The sequence below is a fragment of the Apodemus sylvaticus genome, chromosome 8 (genome assembly GCF_947179515.1).
Source record: "Apodemus sylvaticus chromosome 8, mApoSyl1.1, whole genome shotgun sequence".
Taxonomy (NCBI): Eukaryota; Metazoa; Chordata; class Mammalia; order Rodentia; family Muridae; genus Apodemus; species Apodemus sylvaticus.
In genome coordinates, this window is record NC_067479.1 from 96137599 (window position 1) to 96159078 (window position 21480).

Here is a 21480-nt window from a genome sequence, read left to right on the forward strand (position 1 = left end):
TGGCAAGGTGGGACCAAGTGTGAGCGCTTGCTGCCACCTCTGCTGTCCCTGCCTTCTGTACAGGTAGCTTTCTTGAGGTAGTTAGTGTACGTTTTCCACCATGCCACCCTTATCATGGGTGTTAGTAGCCCATCCTTTGCTTTAAAGTTCAAGTCCATCATAAGCCAAAACCTCACAGCTTTGATCTAAAATTCCAAGGAGATACTTCAAGGCCCACAGGAGAGGGCTGAGCATGGCCCTGTATGGAGCCAGATGCTGTGACAGAGTGGAGACACCCTGTAGCTTCTGGAGCCGGATGCTGTGACAGAGTGGAGACACCCTGTAGCTTCTGGGCCGGGGTGAGAGTGCCCTAGGCCCAGAGGGTGTGGGATGTGGTATCAGGCACCACCGTGGGGTAGTGATTACTGCCGGTATCCACAGCCTCTCCATTCCCTCAGAGGACCCTACATTTAGCTCTGCACGTGGACTAAGGGTTAAAACTGCAACCTCCTCTTGCTAGAAGTGAGCAAAGATCTAAATTCTTTCAATAAAATCTAGAGGCAAGAAAGCCAAGAGCCTGTTCTCCCCACCATGCCCTTTGTCTCTCTAACCTGAAGACAGCCAAGGTGCTTAGCCTTGCACTGTATGCTATGCAGCAGTGGGAGGAGGTAGGTAGCGGGGGGGGGGGGGGGGGGAGGATAGGGAGGGTCTGGGGGAGGGGTTGCCTTCAGAGCTCAGGGAGGGTGTGCTGGGTCAGATCCCTCTCTTTACTTCCAAGAAGCCACACTCCTCCACATTCCTCCACACTCTGCAGCTCCTGCACACAGGGCTGTGCCATCCTTCCATAAGCCTGCCGTTTTCTGCACACAGTGTGTGACCCTGCTGTCATCCTAGGTCCTCAAGGTAGTTGTCATGCGGGCTCCCAGGTCTGGGTACTTTTCCATGTCTGTGTACTCACTGAAGGTAAGACCTCCGTTTGGTGTGGGCAAAGAAGACTATTTATGGTTAGTAACAGATGTCAGGGCACTTTCCTTTGCCTGGCCCAGATGGGAGTGAGATCTGCCACCAGGTTAGAGATAGGCCTGCAGCAGCTAGGCAGCCTTATAGGAATGGTCGAGGCCCCATTAAGGACCAGAGTCTATGGCCCGTTGGTCATGCTAGCCTGGGAACAGGATAGAGATTCCTCTTTACTATAGGGTTCTCCACACCCCGTCCCCCCTTTTCCCTATCATCCATGAAGATGGCCATAGCAATAAGCTTTGTGGGGTGCGCTGTCCTGAGGGCCTCTTTAGATTCCCAGTAGACACAGTGCCTTCTGAATGTGAGGAAGGTATGCTTGGTCCGTCCTGTGTCAGATCCAGATAGTCAGAGGGAGAGGAGAAGCATCAAGCCACGACTGTGGGAGGGCTGGAAGCAGACTCCAGCCATGGGTGGAGCTTAGGGATAAACGCATTGTTCTACAGCTTAAAGGTAGAGGTTATAGGATTTAGACAGGCCAGATGTAGACAGCAATGTGAGATTATCCAGCCTTTGCTGAGCACCTGTTGTGTGCCGGATATCAATTTAGGCATACATACTATATCAGGAGTCTCAGGTCCTGCTTGCAGGTCAAATTAAAAAAAAAAATAGCCTGACTGTAGGACATTCCCAAGGCCTGACTTAAACATGGGGTTTGATAATTGCCCAATGACTGGAGAAGGCTGGATTTTTTTCCAGAGATACAACTCCAAGCCCAGGTTGGGAGCAGAACACCAAGGAGGTCAAACTCAGGAATGAGGAATCCTCCCAGCAAGAAGATCTGGGCTAAGGAAGAGTATGTGCTTGGAGTGGAGCCAAGGATGCCTCAGAACACGGAAGAATAAGATCATGCCGGCTGGTGAGGGACGATGGGCAGCTAGAATGCTATATATTGTTGCCCTCCTGGCCATTTCTTGGTGTCTACTAAAAGCCTGGCTTTGTGTCTTCCTTAACCAGGATCTCTTAGAAATGAGCCCAAAGCAGTGTGGGATAGGCAGGCTGTAGCACTCAGAGTTGGTCAGCTAGGAAGGAAACTGCTGCAAGCCTGATCCAACCTCCGGCTGGGCGAGCGGAAGCTCAGGACGCACCTCCCAGTCGCACAGCACTGGCTTGCAGCAGGAAACGGACTATTCCTCCTGTCCATGCTAGTGGCTTGACCTCCTTCAGACAGAGAAAGATCCTTGAGGAGGGGCCGCTGAGGCCTTCCTATCAAATGCTGGCGTGTCTGGCCCCAAGCTCAGCACCACTCACCAGGAACCAGGCCCTGGCTCATTAGGCAAGCTGAAACGGGAGCAGGACCAGAGAGCCGGGAAGCCAGGTGGCCTTGCAAATGATCTCCCTGAATGCAAGTGCTGATCTGTCAAATACTGACAAGTTTATTTGTGAAAGGCAGGAAATGAAGCACACCCAAACTCATCCACCAGGAGTGAGGCCCAAGTGGAACAGAAACACTGGGTGGTGGGATGGAGGCTTGTGTCGGGGTCGTTTGTCTCATGACCTCCGCAGGGAGCACACCGGGACTTGCTTAATGCTGCGAATCAATCTTCCTCAAGAAGCCCCTATTTACTCGGGAGAGGTGGGACTTGAGTAGTAAGGAATTTCTTCTGATGATCACACTCAGGGGCTCATAGCTTCAATGGTGTGGAAATTCCAGAGGCCTGGAGGTTAGAAGCTTCCAGACTTACTCAGATGTGCAAAAGATACAGCACATATCTCAGGCCTCTGCCTTAGAAGGCTCAGACTCTCAGGTCCTGCTCTCTAACAGGCACATACACCTGTGCACAAACATATATATGTGTGTATATATATGTGTGTGTATATATACATATATGTGTGTGTGTATATATGTATATATACACACATATATATTTATACACACATATATATTTACCCAGCCCTGTCTAGGTCTTCTGCCTTCTCTGGTGTGCATCAAGTAATGGTACAAATCACATTTCCATCCATGGATATGAGGTCTGGGAAGTCTTAGAGGCACAGAGCTTCTAATCATTTACCATGTCCATTATAACAACTCTCCTTCCTAAAACAGTGGATTATATCTTCTTTTGGGAGATAAAATTTCCATCAGACATGTAATATTTTCCCCAATCTACGGCCTCATAGAGGTGATCTCTATCATCCCAGGAGCCGAGATGGCAACACTCGTATGTCTTTATCAGTGAAACCTGTCTCTTTTGAATTAGAACCGATTTGAATTGAGTTATAAAATCTCCTTTAAATCTTTCAAGAGGCAGAATCTGGTCTTCCAGGAAAATGGACTAGGTTTTTTTTCCTCACCCCTCTCACTGGATGTCATGGATAAATATTATATTTAAAACAAACATGGGGAAGCTTTAGAAGATAGAAAGAGGCAAGCCTCCCAGACAGCAAACTAAAAAGCAGCATGTGGTGGGTCCTTTGAGTGTGTCGGGCTGACCTGTACTCCCTGTAAATCACATATTAAAGATCTAGCCTCCGTTACGATTAAATTTTGAGAAAGAACCATTGGCATGGTAACCGGGGTTAAATGAAGCCATCACAGGGCCTGTAGTCCACCAACAAGACTGCTCCATGTAAGGACACTGACATAGAGAAGAGGCAGTGTTTTAAACACACAGTGAGGAGGCAGCAGCCTGCAACCAAGAACAAGGCTGCAGGACGAACCACACTTCCGATGCTGTGACCCTGGACTCCCAGATCCTGTAAGTTAGAAAAACACTTTGGAGTCACCCAGACTGTTGAGAGTTTTGTTATGGCATCTTAAGTAAACCAACACAGAAAGAGTTCCCCCTTCCTTTTTATGTAAAATAGTCAGCATCTGGATCAGAAGAAATCAGAAACATAAAAACATAAGTGAGAACACTCACACACAAGGACAAAGTTACTACATAGATCTGCCTTCTCAGTCCACAGTAGAGTGGAGCACTCTCGGGTAAGCAGGGTATAGTGGGCTTGCTTTCAATCCCAGCACTTAGGAGGCAGATACAGGTGTATCGCTGAGAATTTGAGGCCAGCCAGGTCTACATAATAGAGACCCCCACACACATACACAAAGCAAAGTAAACCAAACAAAAAGCAAAGCAAACACAAACACACACAAAAAAGAAAGAAAGCTCTTAGATGATAGCCTTTCTACTTCAGCCACATATCAACAGGAATACTGTACGAGTCCCCAACTTTATATATAGCCATAAGCTGGCAGTTCTAACCCCTGCTGCCACCTCCAGGCCAGCAGAGAAGCTAGTGTGCTATCACTGATCTGTAGGGAGGTACCTCCACCTCTGAGTGTAGAGATGCCATGGCTTCTCATGAAAGCTGGGACTTCCAGCTCCACTAAATGGTGACCACTCCACCCTACCATCCTTCACAGGGTACCCACAGAAAGCATGTAGAGACCCTGAACCCTCACTTAGCAATAATAAGAACTGCCTCCCCAACCAGAGTGTCCACAGAATGAAGGACTTGGATTTCCACCTTCGCCGAGATGTGATGAGGTCGCACCTCTCCCATCACCTGCTGCATCAGTAGCAGAATGAGACAATTGAATCGGAAGGTTTACATAACACCCAGGGCCCCATAACACTTGTCACCCAAGTCCCAGTTGAAACCAGTCACCACATCAAGACTGCGGAAAGTTTGACCTTAGCAAAGTGAAGGGTGTGTTCAAATTATGTGACATACGTTTTTAAATTCGGTAATCATGAAGTATAGCAACAAGCAATTTTGAATATGTTTGAAGAGACACAGTTTTTTTTAAAAAAGGCAGAATGTAAGCAGAATATAAACATATAGAATCAGTATATACAGCATCAGCATATGAACAAACTAAAAAAAAGACGTAAAGAACCAAATAAAACTTTTAGAAGTAAATATATAATGCCAGTAAAATAAAGGTATAAAATCAGTAGTTGGATCCAAGAGCAGAATGTAGGAGGCAGAGAAGAGATAAGGGAACTTGAAGATGGAATAACATCAAAAAGAAAAGAGAGGGAAAGAGTGAACAGCACCTACAAAGTCTGCAACATAGAAGAGGTAAATTATCTCATCAAATTCCAAGATGAAGAAGAAGGAGGAGGAGGAGGAGGAGGGGGAAGAGGAGGAGGAGGAGGAGGGGGAAGAGGAGGAGGGGGAAGAGGAGGAGGAGAAGGAAGAGGGGGAAGAGGAGAAGGAGGAGGAAGAGGGGAAGAAGAAGAAGAAGAAGAAGAAGAAGAAGAAGAAGAAGAAGAAGAAGAAGAAGAAGAAGAAGAAGCAGCTATATTCAGAGAAACAATGGTGAAAACTCCCGAAGTTAGTTAAAGTCCTTGATCAAAGAGACTAGCAACCCTAAGCAGAGTAAGTTAAAAGACATCCACATCAACATATATCAGATTAGATTTATGAAAACCAGTAACAGGCAAGTACGGCAAGCAGTAGCAGAAATGGCACTATTTATGGAGAAAAGTGGCAAGAGCAGTGGTGGACTTCCTCCTAGACTCCATGGGGCAGGATGGAAGTAAAGGTAGGAAGACAGAATTCTACCAAATGGAAACCTTTAACACGGAGGAGGAATCAAAGCATTCTGAAAAGTGAGAGAAGGGCATAACTCACTGGTAGTGTGCTTGCCCTTGATCTTGGATGAGGGGAGAGAATTTATCTCTAGCCTGTCTATCATAAAATAACTAAAGAAAGTTCCACAACACACAGGGGTGTGATAAGAAATACTGGCACAGCCGGGCGGTGGTGGCGCACACCTTTCATCCCAGCACTTGGGAGTCAGAGTCAGTGAATTTCTGAGTTTGAGGCCAGCCTGGTCTACAGAGTGAGTTCCAGGACAGCCAGGGCTACACAGAGAAAGTCTGTCTTGAAAAAAAAATATTAGCACATCACTAAGGAAGAAAAGACACTGGGAAGAGTGAAAATCCGCGTGAAAAGATCATTGGAGATTTTTATGTTTTAGTATAAAGCTAACTAGAGCAATGATTCACATGGTTCTAAATATATACAAAGGCAAGATGAGTGAGTGTATCATAAATGAAGGGAGAGTGGTAAGCTTTCTATTCTTCACCAGAGCTGGGTCATTCAGCACAACAGACTGGTAAGCCATATAAACCCAAGGCAATACTTACATGAACGTCTAGAAAGGTTATACAAACAGATAATGTTAAAACACTAGAATTTTTTTAAAGACCATGTGACCTACAGGAAGGCAAGACAGAAGGAAAAGTCAAAATCAAGGGAAAGAAAACAAAATGAGTTAAGCCAAAACATATCAATAACTATTTTATGTATAGATAATCTAAATACACCAATTAGAAATAGTGTGTGTGTGTGTGTGTGTGTGTAGAATATCAGAATGTTACTTAGCTACATTCTTCCAACAAAGAGTCTACTGTCAAATATAATAAAAATTTGCTGTAAGCAAAAAGAAGGAAAGTGCTATTTCATGCAAGCATTAATCAAAAGAAACCATGAATCTGAATTAGTGTGATATATACTTCAAACATAACAGAACCAGAGACCTAGGAGAAAATTACATAAAAAGTAAAGGGTAAATATACAAAAGGACATGGCAATGCATATGTTATAAGTAACAAATACTTTGCAATTATGTGAAGCAAAACAGAACAGGAAGGAAAAATATAGAAATGTACTATTGTAGTTGAGACAACAGCACTTTTCTGCCAATGGTGGACACAGCAGCTAGGTATAAATTTAGCGGAAAACACAGAACTCAACACCACAACCCAACAGGAAGTGTCTGACATTTACATAACAATTCATCCAACAATAGCAGAATGGACATTCCTTCAAAACCCCTGCTGAACAAATGGCAAACCAGACTACATCTAAAGCCACAGAACAGCCCTTGAAAATGGGAACGATGTGTTTGTTCTCTGACCATGATGGAAACAAATAGAAACAAATAACAGGAAGCAATAAATCATACACATTTACATGTTAAACAATGCACTTGAAAATAATCCATAATTTAAAAGGAAAATCATAATAGCATTTATAAAACATGAGCGACAATGAATGAAAATACAAGTACACGATTTAAAGATTAGATTCAGTTAAAAAGAGATTTAAAGTGCCAAATGACATGTGTGTGTGTGTGTGTGTGTGTGTGTGTGTATGTGTGTGTGTGTTTGTGGACAGAGAGAGAGAGAGAGAGAGAGATACAGAGAGAGAGAGAGACAGAAAGAATTAATCACCAATATCAGCAACAGAATGGATGGCACCACTTAGGCCGCCATAGATAGAAAAATACAATTAAAAATATTACAACCACTACACACATAAATCTGACAAGTTAGGTGAAATGGATCAATTTCTGAAATGTATAAAACTTCCACCGTGCATTAAGAATGAAATAGATCATTGAAATGCTCTTACAACTATTGAGGAAATTGGCTTTGCCTGTTTATGTGCCCTTCCATTCTCCCAATAAAGCTCTAGGCTCTGATGACTCTACTGAAGAATTCTACTAGATGCTTAAGGAAGAATGAACACCACGTCTGTGTGATTTCTTCCATAAACTATAAGGAGAACTCATCCCACTGCATTACTACACTGCCAACACAACTTAAATATAACACAAGAGAACAATGCGACTACAGACCAGTGTTCCTCATGTACAAACATAAAAAATACCAAGCCATATGTTAAAGGAGAGAAGGGAGACTTCTGTAAGAACAAAAAACAAAATTAAACAAAACTAAAACCAAAAAATCCTCACATTATCAGAACAATTGATATAAAAAAAGTTGACCAAATCCAACTTCCATTCATGATAAAATTTCCTCAAAAAGTAATAATAAGACCAGTGTGGTGTCTCATCAGGTAAAGGTGCCTGCCATTTGCTATACACTGTGAATGTGATCCCTGAAATAGGAAAAGAGAACTGACTTTTGCAAGTTGTCCTCTGCCTTTTATATGCATGCCATGGACCCTGTATGTGCACGCACACACACACACATACACACACACAAACACACATTAAACAAACAAATATTTTTAAAAACTCAGAAAATAAAATGGAACATCAATTTAATAAATAAAATCTATAAATGCTCTATATCTCACAGATTTATAGGTTTTAAAAAAACCTGAATTCTTTCTTTAAAATTTTAACATAGTATAAGAGGATTGAGCTATGTAAGCATGTCCATGGCCTGGGACATGGATTCAGGCTGCCCCAAACAGCATGCAGTGTGGAAACTGTTCCTGAACTTTCATAGTTACAGAATGAGAGAGAATCTTAAGGTAGGGTGTGTTTCAAACACACTGCACTGGTGGGCTCATGGTAGAGACAGGTTACAGCAGGACTGTGTGTCTCAGATATTCTGGTGACTTTCTTAGCTTTGAGGTTGGGGAAAGGTAGTGAGTGGTCTGTTAATACAATCCCAGAGGTCATAACCACAAGGATGTGAGGTTAGATACCGAGAGGGCAATGATGGTCTCTAAGAGGAGTAAAGATAGTCCAAGATGATGTGGTTCTGGACCACTACATCCCAACAATTATAAAGGTCTAGTCAGACTGAATGCTTTCTAAGTTCAGAAATAAGATGAAAACATTCACTCTTGCCACACCACAGCTATTCAACATAGTGGTAGCAGCCCGACCAATGTAATGAGAAAGAAAAGGTTTACAGAAGATAAATTAAAAAAATGTTCCCATTTTCATATAACATGACTAGTTACCCTTAGTAATTCTTAGGATGCCCCGTGTACTCTATTAAAAATTCTCAGAGGTCTGACAAGACAGCACGGGGAGTCAGGGTGCTCGCTGGCAAGCCTGACGGCCTGGGTTTGCTCTCCAGAAGCCACACAGTGGGAGGAGAGGCCTGATTCCAGCAATTGTTTTTTTTTATCTCTACTGAAGCAAGTATGTATATGCCCCCACACTAAATATATGTAAAAAAAAACTCTCATAGAATTAATAAATGGATTTGTCAATATTACAAGAAATACAATCAACACACAAAAGGTCAATATAGTCTTACATGTCATGCACAAACGGTTATGAAAATTAAAAAGAAAACCCCAATTATAATAATTCATAAAACTAAAATAATTGATAATACAAAAATCATAAAAATTAAATACTTCAATTCAAATTGAATGAATTTCTAACAGAAACACTCAGGACGCTTTTATGCTGAAAATATAAGCCACAAGTGAAAGAAAGAAAACTCAGAATAAGAGGCAGCTGTGCTATCTATGCACAGGCTTTGGAGACCTAGCATTGTGAAGTTCTGTTTTCTTCAGATGGACACATGGGCTTAACAGAAATTTCCTTCAAGCTCCTAGCAGAATTTTTTTCCAGATAGAGATAAGATTATCTGAAATTCTATATGAAAAGGGAAGGAAATCAAATCGCTAGACAAAAAATAAAGTTAGAGGAATCAGTATAGCATTTTGGATTCCAAGACCATTACATAGCTGTAAACAAGACCATATCATATTGGCAGGGGGATAAACACACACATAAGTGGAACCCCAAAACAGACTCACCAAATATGCCCCACTGATAATGAGAAGGACGGAAGGACCATTCAATGGAGGAATGGGAGCCATTTCTGAAGAAAGGTTCTCAAAGCTGTGGAACCCCCATAGGTAAAGAAAGGGAAACTATGACAGGAATTTCATGCTTTATCCAGAAACTGACTCAAGATGGATTTCTGTAATGCTACAAAACTCCAGAAAAAAACCCACAGGAGAAAGCTTTGACAACTAAGCCTAAACAAAGAATTCTTACTCGTGACACAAAAAAGTATAATTGTAATTATAAATTAAACCACAACAGAATAAAAATTCTCATTGTTCATTAGAATGGTCCGTTAGAATAAGCTATGGACTAGTATGAAATATTTGCAAGCCACATATTCCACAACCTGCGTCCAGAATATACAAGTAACTCCCAAACTTCACAGCGAAGCAATCCAATTAGCAAATACACAGGATGTGAAGTGACATGTCATCAAAGATGATACTTAGGTGATGCATGGATACTCAATCTCATTAGACATGCATGCAGGCAAAAACACCCACACACATAAAATAAAAACAAATAATAAAATAAAGTTTAGTGGGCAACTGTTATATGTCCCACTAGCTTCATGACTGAACATTTCTCCAGAAATGTAGACATATTCCTGTAAAAAAAAAAACATATGCTAAGGTGGGGGTTGGGTGGGAGCCTTTAATCTTAGCACTCGGGAGGCAGAGGCAGGCAGATCTCTGAGTTTAAGACCAGCCTGGTCTACAGAGAGAGTGACAAGACAGCTAGGGCTACACAAAGAAGCCCTGTCAAAACAAACAAAAATTAACAAACACAAACAGAAACACCCGAACAAATTTAAATAAATCCTTAGAGAATTATGCTGAGTTAAAAAAAAATTCTGACAACCGCACATTTCATGGGATTTAATTTATATAATATTCTTATAGCAGCAAAATTATAAAAATGGAGAGTTCTGTGGTTGCCAGGGACTAAAGAGGAGTTGAGGTGGGAGAAAGACAAGCCTGGCTCAAATGTCTACTTCATCTACTTCGGGGAATCCTTGAGGAGGTAGAAATTCCCGGCAACTGACTGTCAGCACTCCCGGAGTAACATTGTACCGTAGTTTTGCAAGATGTCAGCTCTTGGGTAAGCAGACACATGGCCTCTCTCCATGTTTTGGGGACCGTCTATACTTATGCCAAAATAAGTTTAATGCAATTTGAAAAAGAAAAAAAATAAAGAACTTTTTCCACTCTTCTTCCTGCCCTCCATTATAATCTGTCCAGTATTGCAGATCCTGCCCCATCTCCATTTCCTGGGGACTCTGCTGAACCTCGGGAATCTTTGTGTGCACCAGCTTTCCTCATTCCTGTGAACTCTCTCCACCCTTCTTTCCGTTCCTTCCCACTCCTCTCTTTCAGCCTTGATACCCAGAACCACTTTCTGCCCAGGACCCCTAGTGGCCACAGGGGACCCGGACTCAGTGTCGAAATCAGCGGGCACCAGAGAAGCTTCCTCCCGCAGTGGACACAGACACATAGCTGGGCAGTGAGAATGCTCGGTCCTGTCTCCATCAGTCCCCTCCCCCTCAGGCTCCGGGAGCTAGGAGGAAGAGGAGGCAGTGTAAGAGCCAGAGGTGCCGGAGGACACCAAGGAAACAGTGTCTCCCAACAACAGGACAGATGTGCATACGACCGTGGCAGCATGCGCAGGTGCAAGCCAGATGAGTCCCAGCACTGAGAAGTGGACATGAGCCCTCATCCCTAATCAAGAAGTGGTCTCCAATTGACAACTGCTTGCAAAGAAAATCAGTTTTCTCCAATGGAGTCTCACTGGGTATATAAATCACACTTAAGGATAGGCCCAGGCCCAGTAGATGGCTCACACAAGCAAACAAAACAAAAATAACCACAATAATATTTTTGTAGATTTTTTTGTCTTGTATTGTTTTGTTTGGGTGTTTTAAAAAAATCTTATCAGTCTCTTGCTTGTATATTATAATTTCTGATTTTTGTATTTTGATGGATTTGGACAGGGTTTTTTGGTGTGTGTGTGTGTGTATGTGTGTGTGTATCTGTATGTGTGTGTATTTCTTGTGCCTTTTCTTTGTTGTTGCTGTTGTTATATTCTGGTTAGTTTGTTTTTTATATTTGCCTGTTTGTTTTCTAAAGAGAGAGAGAAATAAGGAATGTGTCTTAGGGTTTTATTGCTATGAAGAGACATCACAACCAAGGTAACTCTTATTAGGACAACATTTAATCAGGGCTGGCTTAGTTTCAGAGGTTCAGTCCATTATCATCACGGCAGGAAGCATGGAAGTGTCCAGGGAGACTTGGGGCTGTGGAAGAAACTGAAAGTTCTACCTTTTGATCTGAAGGCAGCTGGAAGAGACTCTCATTCCACAGTAGGCGGAGCCTGCGCATAGGAGCCTCAAAGCCCACCCCTCTGACACACTTCCTCTAACAAGGCCACGCCTCCTCCAACAATGCTATACCTTCTAATAGTGCCACTTCCCATGGGCCAAGCATATTCAAACCACTACAGAGTGCATATAGGTGGGTGGGTGGGGAAGTGGGAAGGATCTGGAAAGCGATCAGGAAGAAGAAACTGTGATCAGAATATATTGTATGAAAAACTTATTTTCTTTTGGGGTGGGGGGGTTGTGTTTGTTTGTTTGAGACAGAGGCTCTCTATGTAGTCCTGGCTGTCCTGGAGCTCAGTATGCAGACCAGGCTGGCCTTGAATGCACAGAGATATGCCTGCTTCTGCCGTTGCCTCCTCTGCCTCTGCCTCTGCTTCCTGAGTGCTGGAACTAAAAGTGTGTGCCACTCCTGGCCCCCCAAATTTATTTTCAATGAGAGAGAGAGAGAGAAGGAGAGAGAGAGAGAGAGAGAGAGAGAGAGAGAGAGAATTAAAAAATCAAGCTGAGCTCTTTCTCCTTGTTCTAAGCTCTCTTTCCAAGAAGAGAGAAGTGAGGAGTTCCATTGCTCTAAGACAGGGGACAAGGGCGGCAGTGGGTGGGGGTGAAGCAGATAAGCAGAACCTACTTCCCAGATGCTTTAGACTTCAAATGCTTAAAATGGGAGACAAAGGCTGGAGAAGTGACGGTCAGAGAAATTATTAAAAGGGTGTGTGTGTGTGTGTGTGTGTGTGTGTGTATTCATGGATGCTTGTGTGTGTGGAATATGATATGTAGAAGGCAGGGGAGACAAAATGCACCCAAGGTAAGAGGCTAGTAAGTTAGGATGTCATGTAAGGAAGAGAGCCATGACGCCTACAGGTCTACAGGCCACTGTCTCTCACTACACAGGCAAAGTGACCCAGAGATTTCCCCTAAATCTGATAAGAGTTCCCATGTAGTGAATACCCTTGGTATACCAGATACCAGGTCATACGTCCCATTATATCCATGGAGGAGGCTGGGGTCTCCACCATGGACCAGGAATCCCAGTCTGCAGTGGACAAGAGGGGCAGGTCAACAGCAGACCTTTGGCTCTGGACCTCTCATCCCCCCCTCCCCCTGGATGCACTCATCACAAGGCCTCTACGTTTCTGCTGCGGGGGGAGGGGGCCATAGCCCTGACCCTCCCTCCCTAGAGAAAGAAAATCGTATTCCAATTCGAAAGCTCAGGAGGTCTTTCTGGGCCAATTAAATCAGAGAGGCTGTTATTGCTAATGTGTAATTGGTTTTAAAGCCAACAGACTTGCTGAGCTCTGGATGACAATATTTAAACAGCACTCTGCCCCCTTCCTGAGTGGTTCTTGTAAACCATGACCATGGCCCCATGCAGCTGCAGCCACCTTCTGTCAGCTCCCTCCTTGGAAGCAATGCCTTGCCTCTAATTGGCTGCTGGGGATAAATATTTACAGGCTGTGTAAATGGAGAGCATCTGCCTGTAAGGTCTGTTCCCAGGATCACCACACAGAGCCCAGGAAAGCTGGAGGGCTCAGGGGGCCTCTCCAAGCTGGCCATACTTCTCCTATAAATTGACAAGCACTGTAGTCTTCCAGACTCAGGGCTGAATGTCTAATTAAATTTCCAGACCATGATAATGGTGTTAGCTCCTCCTGGGTTCAGGAGGCCACAGTTTCACAGTTTGGTGGGGAGGAAGGTCCTCTAACGATGCACAGGCCCTTCTGAGGCCCCACGCTCTTCAGACTCCGCCCCTCTCCCCCTTTAGTGTCGACCTCAGGCTGGGGAGCCAGGTGCCTTGTGCCCCCAACCACTACCTCTAGGGCTAGGATGCTGCAGATGCCATGTGGACAAAAATATCTCTACATCGTAGGCAAGATGAAAACTCTGACAAAGGATGGAAACACCCAGGTCAAGGCCATGAACAGAATGAGGAGCTTGCTGTGTGGTTGAGGAAGCGGATCCCAGCCACGCTTCACTGGAGGGCAACCCTGTGTTTTAAAGATGGAATCCAAGCCCACTCAAACTATTCTGGAAAATCCCGGGAGCTTGGAATCTCTCTCTCTCTCTCTCTCTCTCTCTCTCTCTCTCTCTCTCTCTCTCTCTCTCTCTCTCTCCTCCTTCTTCTCCTCCTCCTCCTCCCCTCTCCTCTTCTCTTCTCTTCCCCGCCCCCAGCATTTTAAAGGATTTTCATATATTCAGACAACCTCACTCTATGGCTTGCTGGATTTAGGTTCCACTGTCTCCTAAGCCGCGACAGGCCAGCTATGTGGCTTCACATTCCTTCAGGATGCTGCCTGAAATGTGTCTCTGGTTGTTGCCTGGCACCAAGGCCTCCTAGAGGACTCAGTGTTGGACCACAGATGCTGGGGTTACCCATGGTACTTGTCAGGCGTGGTGTCTGAGTGGGCTTGGCAGGGGAAACTCAACTTGGGATTAGGGAAGCAATGGACTTTGCAACAAGCAGTCTGCTATTCCTGTACCCCTGGTGGTCCCTGAACCCTCATAAGACACTCAGTGTCAGGGCAGAGTGCTGGGAGCTCACAGAGAGGATCAGGGGTAAGGTCCAGAAGGAGAAATGCTGGCAATGTAAAGAACTGACGTGGCCAATCCCCTGGCTCATTTCCTATGAGCTGCATCCATGGTCAGTCTGCTGCAGAGCACCTCTCTGACCTGTGCCAACGCAGGAAAGGGAGGTGGGGCTTGGGCTTCGGCTGGGAGTTGGGATCTATGCTCTCTGGGAATGGCTCAACAATAACACTGAGTTCCATTGTTCCCCAGCAAACCCTGCCAGCTGGCAGGCAGCAACTTCCTAGACATTATGGATGGAGGAGCATGGCTGTTCTCTGCCTTCATGTATTTCCCAAGAGCACTTGGTCCTCACCTACTGCATAGTCAACCCATCTATAAATGCCCCAAACACCTGCTTCAAATGGAGTCTGGTGCTCTGAGTGCTCCCATCTGGTACTCTGAATGCTCCCACCCGTGCTCCCAAGTGCTCCCACTTGGAGCCCTGTGGTAAGACACTACTGTCTTTCCTTCATATCCATATATCAGGGGACAAGTCACATAGGTGCCTTCTCAGCAATTCCTGTCCCCTATCCCTCCCATTTGGATCTAGAGTCTGTAATTATTTTCAGTTCCCCTTGCCCCCTCACTGGCTCCTTGTCACTACACCATACCTCTTCCCTGGCATGAGTATCCAGGCTCTTGAATGACATCATCCCTTGACATTACCACTGTCATCCTCATTCTCTGCAACTTGAACATCCATGTGGATGGCTGCGTGAGCCCATATTCCCTCCTCTCTATGCCTGGACTGACTTCCTCTCTAACTGACCATAGCACCCATCAGGGAACTTATCTCTGTCAGAAGCTGGCTCCTTACCTCTGAAAGAGCTTGTTAAGTTAAATGGGGGCTCTTCAGCACAGATCCGAATCCAACAGGACTAGTATCTTTATAAGAAGAAGGGGTAGCTAGGACATAGACCTACACATAAAAATGACTGTGTGGAGCCGCAGACTGAAGTCATCTACAAGGCACTGAGTGGGGCCTCAGGAGAAAACAGCCCTGTGGACCCTGGTGGTGGAGTTCAGCCCCCTGAACCATGAGACAATCAATCCACTCTATTGTTAGCCACAACCTATGACACTTGGTCATGGCTGTGTCTGAGCACAGCAAGCACTACAGCAGCTAACTCCACTCAGATGCCAGCATCATAGCAGGCTCGCCCACCCGCCCCCATCTCCCCGGGTGTGTGTGTACATGTGTACGTGTGTACATAATCTACTGTAATAATGTTAAGTAGATTTTACTAAGACTGATGGTTCCCAAAATCCTCCTCGTTGGGCCCAAAGAGTCCAAAAATCTCAATATCATTCTGAGGGTGTTTCTTCCCCTCCCCAAGAGGCTACTTCACATATTTCTCTGTCTTCAGAAGCCTGCCCTCACTTCTCCTAGCTCACACCATGATTCTGCCCACCCCTGACCAAGAGCCACCTCTGGGAGCCTCCCTATAATCCACCATGACAGCTGTAGTCCCATGGGCCTCAAATCCCCTGCTTCACCTGCTTTCCTCTGTGCAAACATTCCCTACCCTTTACCCATCCCCCTCCTTGGCAGCCCCCCTCCCCCAATCCAGTTCCTTGGAGGCACTCCCCTGCCCACAACGGTGCACTTACTTGCCTCTCCTGCTACCAGTTCCCTGGACCTTAGCCTCATCCAGGAATGTCCTAGCATTCTGCTTTAAATCCCCAAGTTTCTGAGGTCACCCGCAAGGGTTCAGTCTAGTCGCTGACCACCTCCTCAGCAAGTCCCTTCTGCCATTTCCGCTCATACAGGCACTGGTAATCTCTCCCCTCTCACAAGGTCAAGCTTGAAAAGCTCAGTAGCTCCTTCCTGAGCTGTTCTTTTCTTAGTCTCTCCACAGCCTTCCACTCAGCGGCAGAACACTCCTCCTCCTCCATTTTCCAATCTCTGGCTGCTTCAAATCTTTCTCTGCTTGACCCCGAGACCCTGTTCCATTTCCCGATGATCTCATCTGGCCCATAACTTTAAATGATACTTAGGATCTGATGTCTTTCAAATTTATAACTGTTTTGATCTCTCTCTCTCCCTTTCTCTCCCTCTCTTCCTCTCTCTCTTGCTCCAGACACATAGATCTAACATGACACGTCTACTTAGATGATTCAAGGAGGCCCCAATCAAATGTGCTGGGACAGGATCACTCTCCACTTGCAGTCTGCTCCTCATCTCAGTGAATGATACCAGCATACACTCAAACAGGAAACCCAGGGATCTCCATCCCTTCCCTTCCAGGATGCTTCTGCCCTGAGGGAGATTCACCCACATCCTATCCTTTTCCCTCTGGGCCTTGGGCATGCCACCACCAGCAGTTCATTTCTGAAATGGTTTCCCTGTTTCCCCTCAGGTGGTGGCTCTGGGGGAGAGGGTGCCTGCCACTCTGGGAGGAATTGGTTTCCTGCTGTGCAGAGACACTGCCTGTGGTACTAATTGGATTAATTGATTTGCCCAAGGGGAGGTGTGTGTGATTTCTTTCTGCTGAACTTCCTTTAAAAACAGCACTTCCATTCAGAAAGCCAGATCAAGTGCCATTAACAAATTAATTCCGATTAGTGCTGCCCAAGCACTGAGACCTTAAGGCAACCCCGTTCTGTCATCTTGGGGCTGGCCTGCTAATAAAGTGAGAACTATCTGGGCAGCAGAGGTGATTATTTTGATGCCTGCCTCCATCCCCGGAGGGGAAAAGAGTAGGGTATGTGTTCACTGCAGTCTACTGAGGGAATTAACCACCTTCAAATTCTAAGTTATTAATTCCCCAACATGCCCCCCCCCCTTTTTTTTGTTTTTGTTTTTTCAAGACAGGGTTTCTCTGTGTAGCCCTGGCTGTCCTGGAACTCACTCTGTAGACCAGGCTGGCCTCGAACTCAGAAATTCGCCTGCCTCTGCCTCCCAGAGTGCTGGGATTACAGGTGTGCGCCACTACTGCCCGGCTTGCAGCCCTCTTTTTAGGAGCAAGTATTCAGCAGGTGCTTAATATGAAAGAGTAATTAATTGGTAATTCTGTCTGGGCCTAGTATCTTTAGCAAGTCTTCATCGCTTCCTTTAACATGTGCAACTGCGTGACTGCTGTGTTTGGCCTGGTAGATTTGGAGGTTAACAGGTCCCTGTCCTCCCTGGCCTTACAGATGGGGGTGGGGGGGTGAGAGGGATGGGGGTAAGGCGGTGGGGGAGGGGCAGGGAGACAGAGCACTGGCCAAACAAGAGCTTCCTCCAGGAGAGCAAGCCATTTCGGATAAGAAATTGGGTCAAGAGGACTGGAGGGGTGCTCTAGGGGCTAAGAGCACATACTGTTCTTTGGCCTACTGACCTGAGTTTGGCCCAGAACTCATCCATATATGAAGGGGTCATGACAGCCTGTAACTTCAGGTCCAGGGATCTAGTGCCCTCTTTCTGTCTCTATAGGCACCTGCACTTGTGTGTGCATTACCTGCCCCTAACACAAATACACTCAGGGATGGCGAAGAGAGATTAAAATACATCTTTAAAACACAGATCAAGATGACAGTGCGCTGCTAGCAAGGAAGAAAGCTCAGGAGGGCATAGTAGGTCTTGGTCCCTGAGTTGAACTGTGCATGATAAATGAGGGTGACCAAGTCTGGAGGAAGAACTTTCTAGGAAGGGGCCAGGACCCCTGACCAGCACACGCAGCTTTGCTAACCAGTCACTCTTATGATTTCTAGAACAGGGCAACTTGAGCCCTGGTCATTCATCCAGTGCCCGCTGTTCCTATTGTTTCATAAGGGTAATGATGGCATTCCTGTGTACTTGGACTTGTTTATGCCTTGTCCTGTTCCTGATTCTGGCTTGCATGGGGACAGAGACTTTACTTTCTGTCTCTCACACCCTAGATCTAGTTCAATCTCTTCAGTCACACACACACAGAGTCTGAATTATTGCCCCATCCTTTGCAATCCCCAGCAGTGGGTAGGGCTCCTGGAAGTCTGGTTTCTTGTTCTGTGATGCCCACCAAGGCGGGAAAGGAAGCCATTCCTCCAGTGAAGGCTGGCTTTGGTTTGAAAAGCAGTTTCTAGAGGATGACTGAAAAACTTTTGAAACTGGGGCTGGCAGACACCTGGCAGAGCCAGGGGAGCCCTGAAGAAGGGGGAGGAAGGATTCTAGGAGCCAGAGGGGTGAAGGACACCATAAGAACATGGCCCATTGAATCATAAGGAATCATAAGGGCTCACAGAGACGGAAGCAGCAGCCGTGGACCTTGCATGGGTTTAAGCTGGGTCCTCTGCACGTGCACTGTGGTTGTATAGCTTGGGGGTCTTGTGCGACCCCAGACATGTTTTTGGAAATGGGAGGATGAATATGGATCTAGAGGGGAGGGGAGGTTGGAGAAGGGGGCACGGGGAGGAGTGGAGGTAGGAGAAACTGAAGTAAAGAATAAAAATTCAAACAAATAAACAAATAAAAACTGGGGCTGGAGAGGTAACTGAATGATAAAAAATTCTATACCTACAAGCATAAGGACTTCAGTCTGACCCCCAAGAACACATGTAAAGTTAAATTTTAAAAACCACACTGAGCAAGGCTGGGTGTGATGGTACGCCTCTGTAATCACAGCACTCAGGAAGCAAAGGCGGTGGATCTCTCTGAGTTCGAGGCCAGCCTGGTCTATAAAGTGAGTCCAGTATAGCCAGGGTTACACAGAGAAACTCTGCCTGGAAAAACCAAAACCAAATAACCAAAAAAAAAAAAAAAAAAATTAAAGCACAATAACAACAACAACAACAGCAGCAAAAGCCCACACTAAAGAGAGTATAACACATTCCTTGTAATCTCAGCACAGGAAGAGGCAGAGACAGATGGATCCCTGGGGCTTTCTGTCTGGCCGGCCTTGCTTACTTGCTGAGTTCCAGGACAGTGAAAGATCTTGTCTCAAAACTGGACAGGCAAGACCTGATGAATGACACCTAAGGTTGTTCTGTGACCTCCAAATGTACACACGCACACACGTGTGCACTCACACATGAACACGAACACACACACACAAACACACAGACACAGACACACACACACACACACACACACACACACACACACACACACACGAGGGTGGCGGGGGGGGGGGGGGTAGGCCTGTTTCTCTGTATAGCTCTGGCTGTCCTGGAACTCACTCTGTAGACCAGGCTGGCCTTGAACTCAGAAATATGCCTGTCTCTGCCTCCCAAGTGCTGGGATTAAAGGCGGGTGCCACCACTGCCAGGCTCAAGAATGGATTTCTAATGAGAATGCTTAGACGCTTCATAAGGACAGTTGGAGTGACATGAGTCACATTCAAGTAGAAAAGTCCTAGGACTGAGAAACCAGGTGAAGAAGGAGGCCAACTGAAGTCCCAGGAATGGTCCCCACGCCAAGGCCCCATTTCCCTGCTCTTTCAGTGACTCGAGGCTCCAAGTGAGCATCAAACACCCCACCCATAAACACAGCCACTAGCTGTCCCCAGCCTTCCTCTCTCTCAAAACCTCCTGCACTCGGTATTCCCAGATGACCCACAATTCTAGGGCTCCTTTATCGCACCCAGAAAGCTAGAGTATCATCACACAGAATACGCAGGTACAATAGGTCCCTTCTGTTCCGAGGCTCCCCCTGCTCCACCCTGAGTCGGAGGGCTGAGCATCCCGCGCTATGGCTGATGGGAATGAGGTTGTGCGCTTAACCCTGGAGGAGGAAAAGCTAATGGGCATGAGGATGAGATGAAGATGGGCTGAGGCTGCAGCTAACCTTTTAAGAGGACCGTCCTGGCCTTGGCCCACTCGCTCCTCCCGTCTGACGTCAGCAGGCCGATTGGAGGCAGGCGTTCATCCTCGTTGGACGCCATTTTGACTATCTTTCTCAACTGAGTGAACAGATCACCCTCACTGAGACGGCGGAAATTAATGACAACATCCAAGACAAAGAACTGTGGGGGAAACAGGTCAAACACATCACTTGTGGCAGCCAGCCCAAGGCTCCAGGCCTTCACGGAGCCTTCACAGAGAAGCTCGGGCCCAAGGTTCCCGGGGTATTTAATGGTTCTAAGCTGTAGAGTCTTGGAGAACATCCAAAACTGTTGACTGTACTTGACTCCATGCTCTCCCTAGCACAAGCTCTCCCTAGCTTTGAGAAAGCCTTTTCCTTCCTCTCTTTTTTATTTTTATTTTTATTTTTTGTGGTTCCTAGAGTATGCAAAAATCATGATGTTTGCAGAGAGTCAAGTATAAACTGGTACAACCACTGTTGTTGGAAGGCAGTGTTAATCAGAACTAAGAGTGCCTGCCTATGACTCAGCAGCTGCATTTGTCTATGTGGAATTTAGCCCAAGGCTTAAAGACACACATCCATGTGCGCTGGAAGAATATGAAAGAATGTGTGTAGGTTAGACCTTTTGGTTTCGCAGAAGAAAGAACCTGACTGACTTTTGGAGTATATTGGAGAAGTGACATGTGGCACACCTATCCAGTGCACAGTGAACTAGATTGAATAGCTATAGACATAGCTGTGGCTATAGATGTAAACTACAAGAACATCATTATCATCATCACCAACAACAACAACAAGCCAACAGTTGCAGACAAATATCAAAATAAAAAAATAACAACACACAAAACACCGGGTATATCTATGCCTATGCATCTGCGTATGCAGGAGCTCGGCATGTATGCCTTACAGTTCTACAGCTTTGAAAGCCAGATCCTTGGACTTGGCAAAGGGTCTCTTTCTCAACACAGCCTGCCACATCCTTTTCAGTATACAGACATAAGTAACTGCCCAACCCATCACTCTCCTCGAAACCCATGAAGCCTGATTTATGGTTATTTCCAGAAGGCTTGGATAATGTGCTGTATGGAGGCTGAGAAACACTTGGTTTGACTTTCTTTGAACGAAAATGAAGAAAGGTTTTCATTTTGTGGCCGGCTGGTCAGGGTGTTAAATAGGCTGGGAAGCCTCCTGCTAGCTTTTAAGTCCTCAAACAGTGGTCACAGCTACCCTCAGAGGACAGGCTTTCCCCAAGCGCTC

General features: G+C 45.6%; 1 protein-coding gene across 1 annotated transcript in view; it reads right to left on the reverse strand.

Annotated features, from left to right (window-relative positions):
- Chat (choline O-acetyltransferase) overlaps positions 1–21480 on the reverse strand; it is a 51049-nt gene that overhangs the window by 17065 nt on the left and 12504 nt on the right. Inside the window, exon 6 of the mRNA XM_052190649.1 lies at positions 20206–20383. Coding sequence (XP_052046609.1) covers positions 20206–20383 — 178 coding nt within the window. The remainder of the gene's footprint in view (positions 1–20205; positions 20384–21480) is intronic.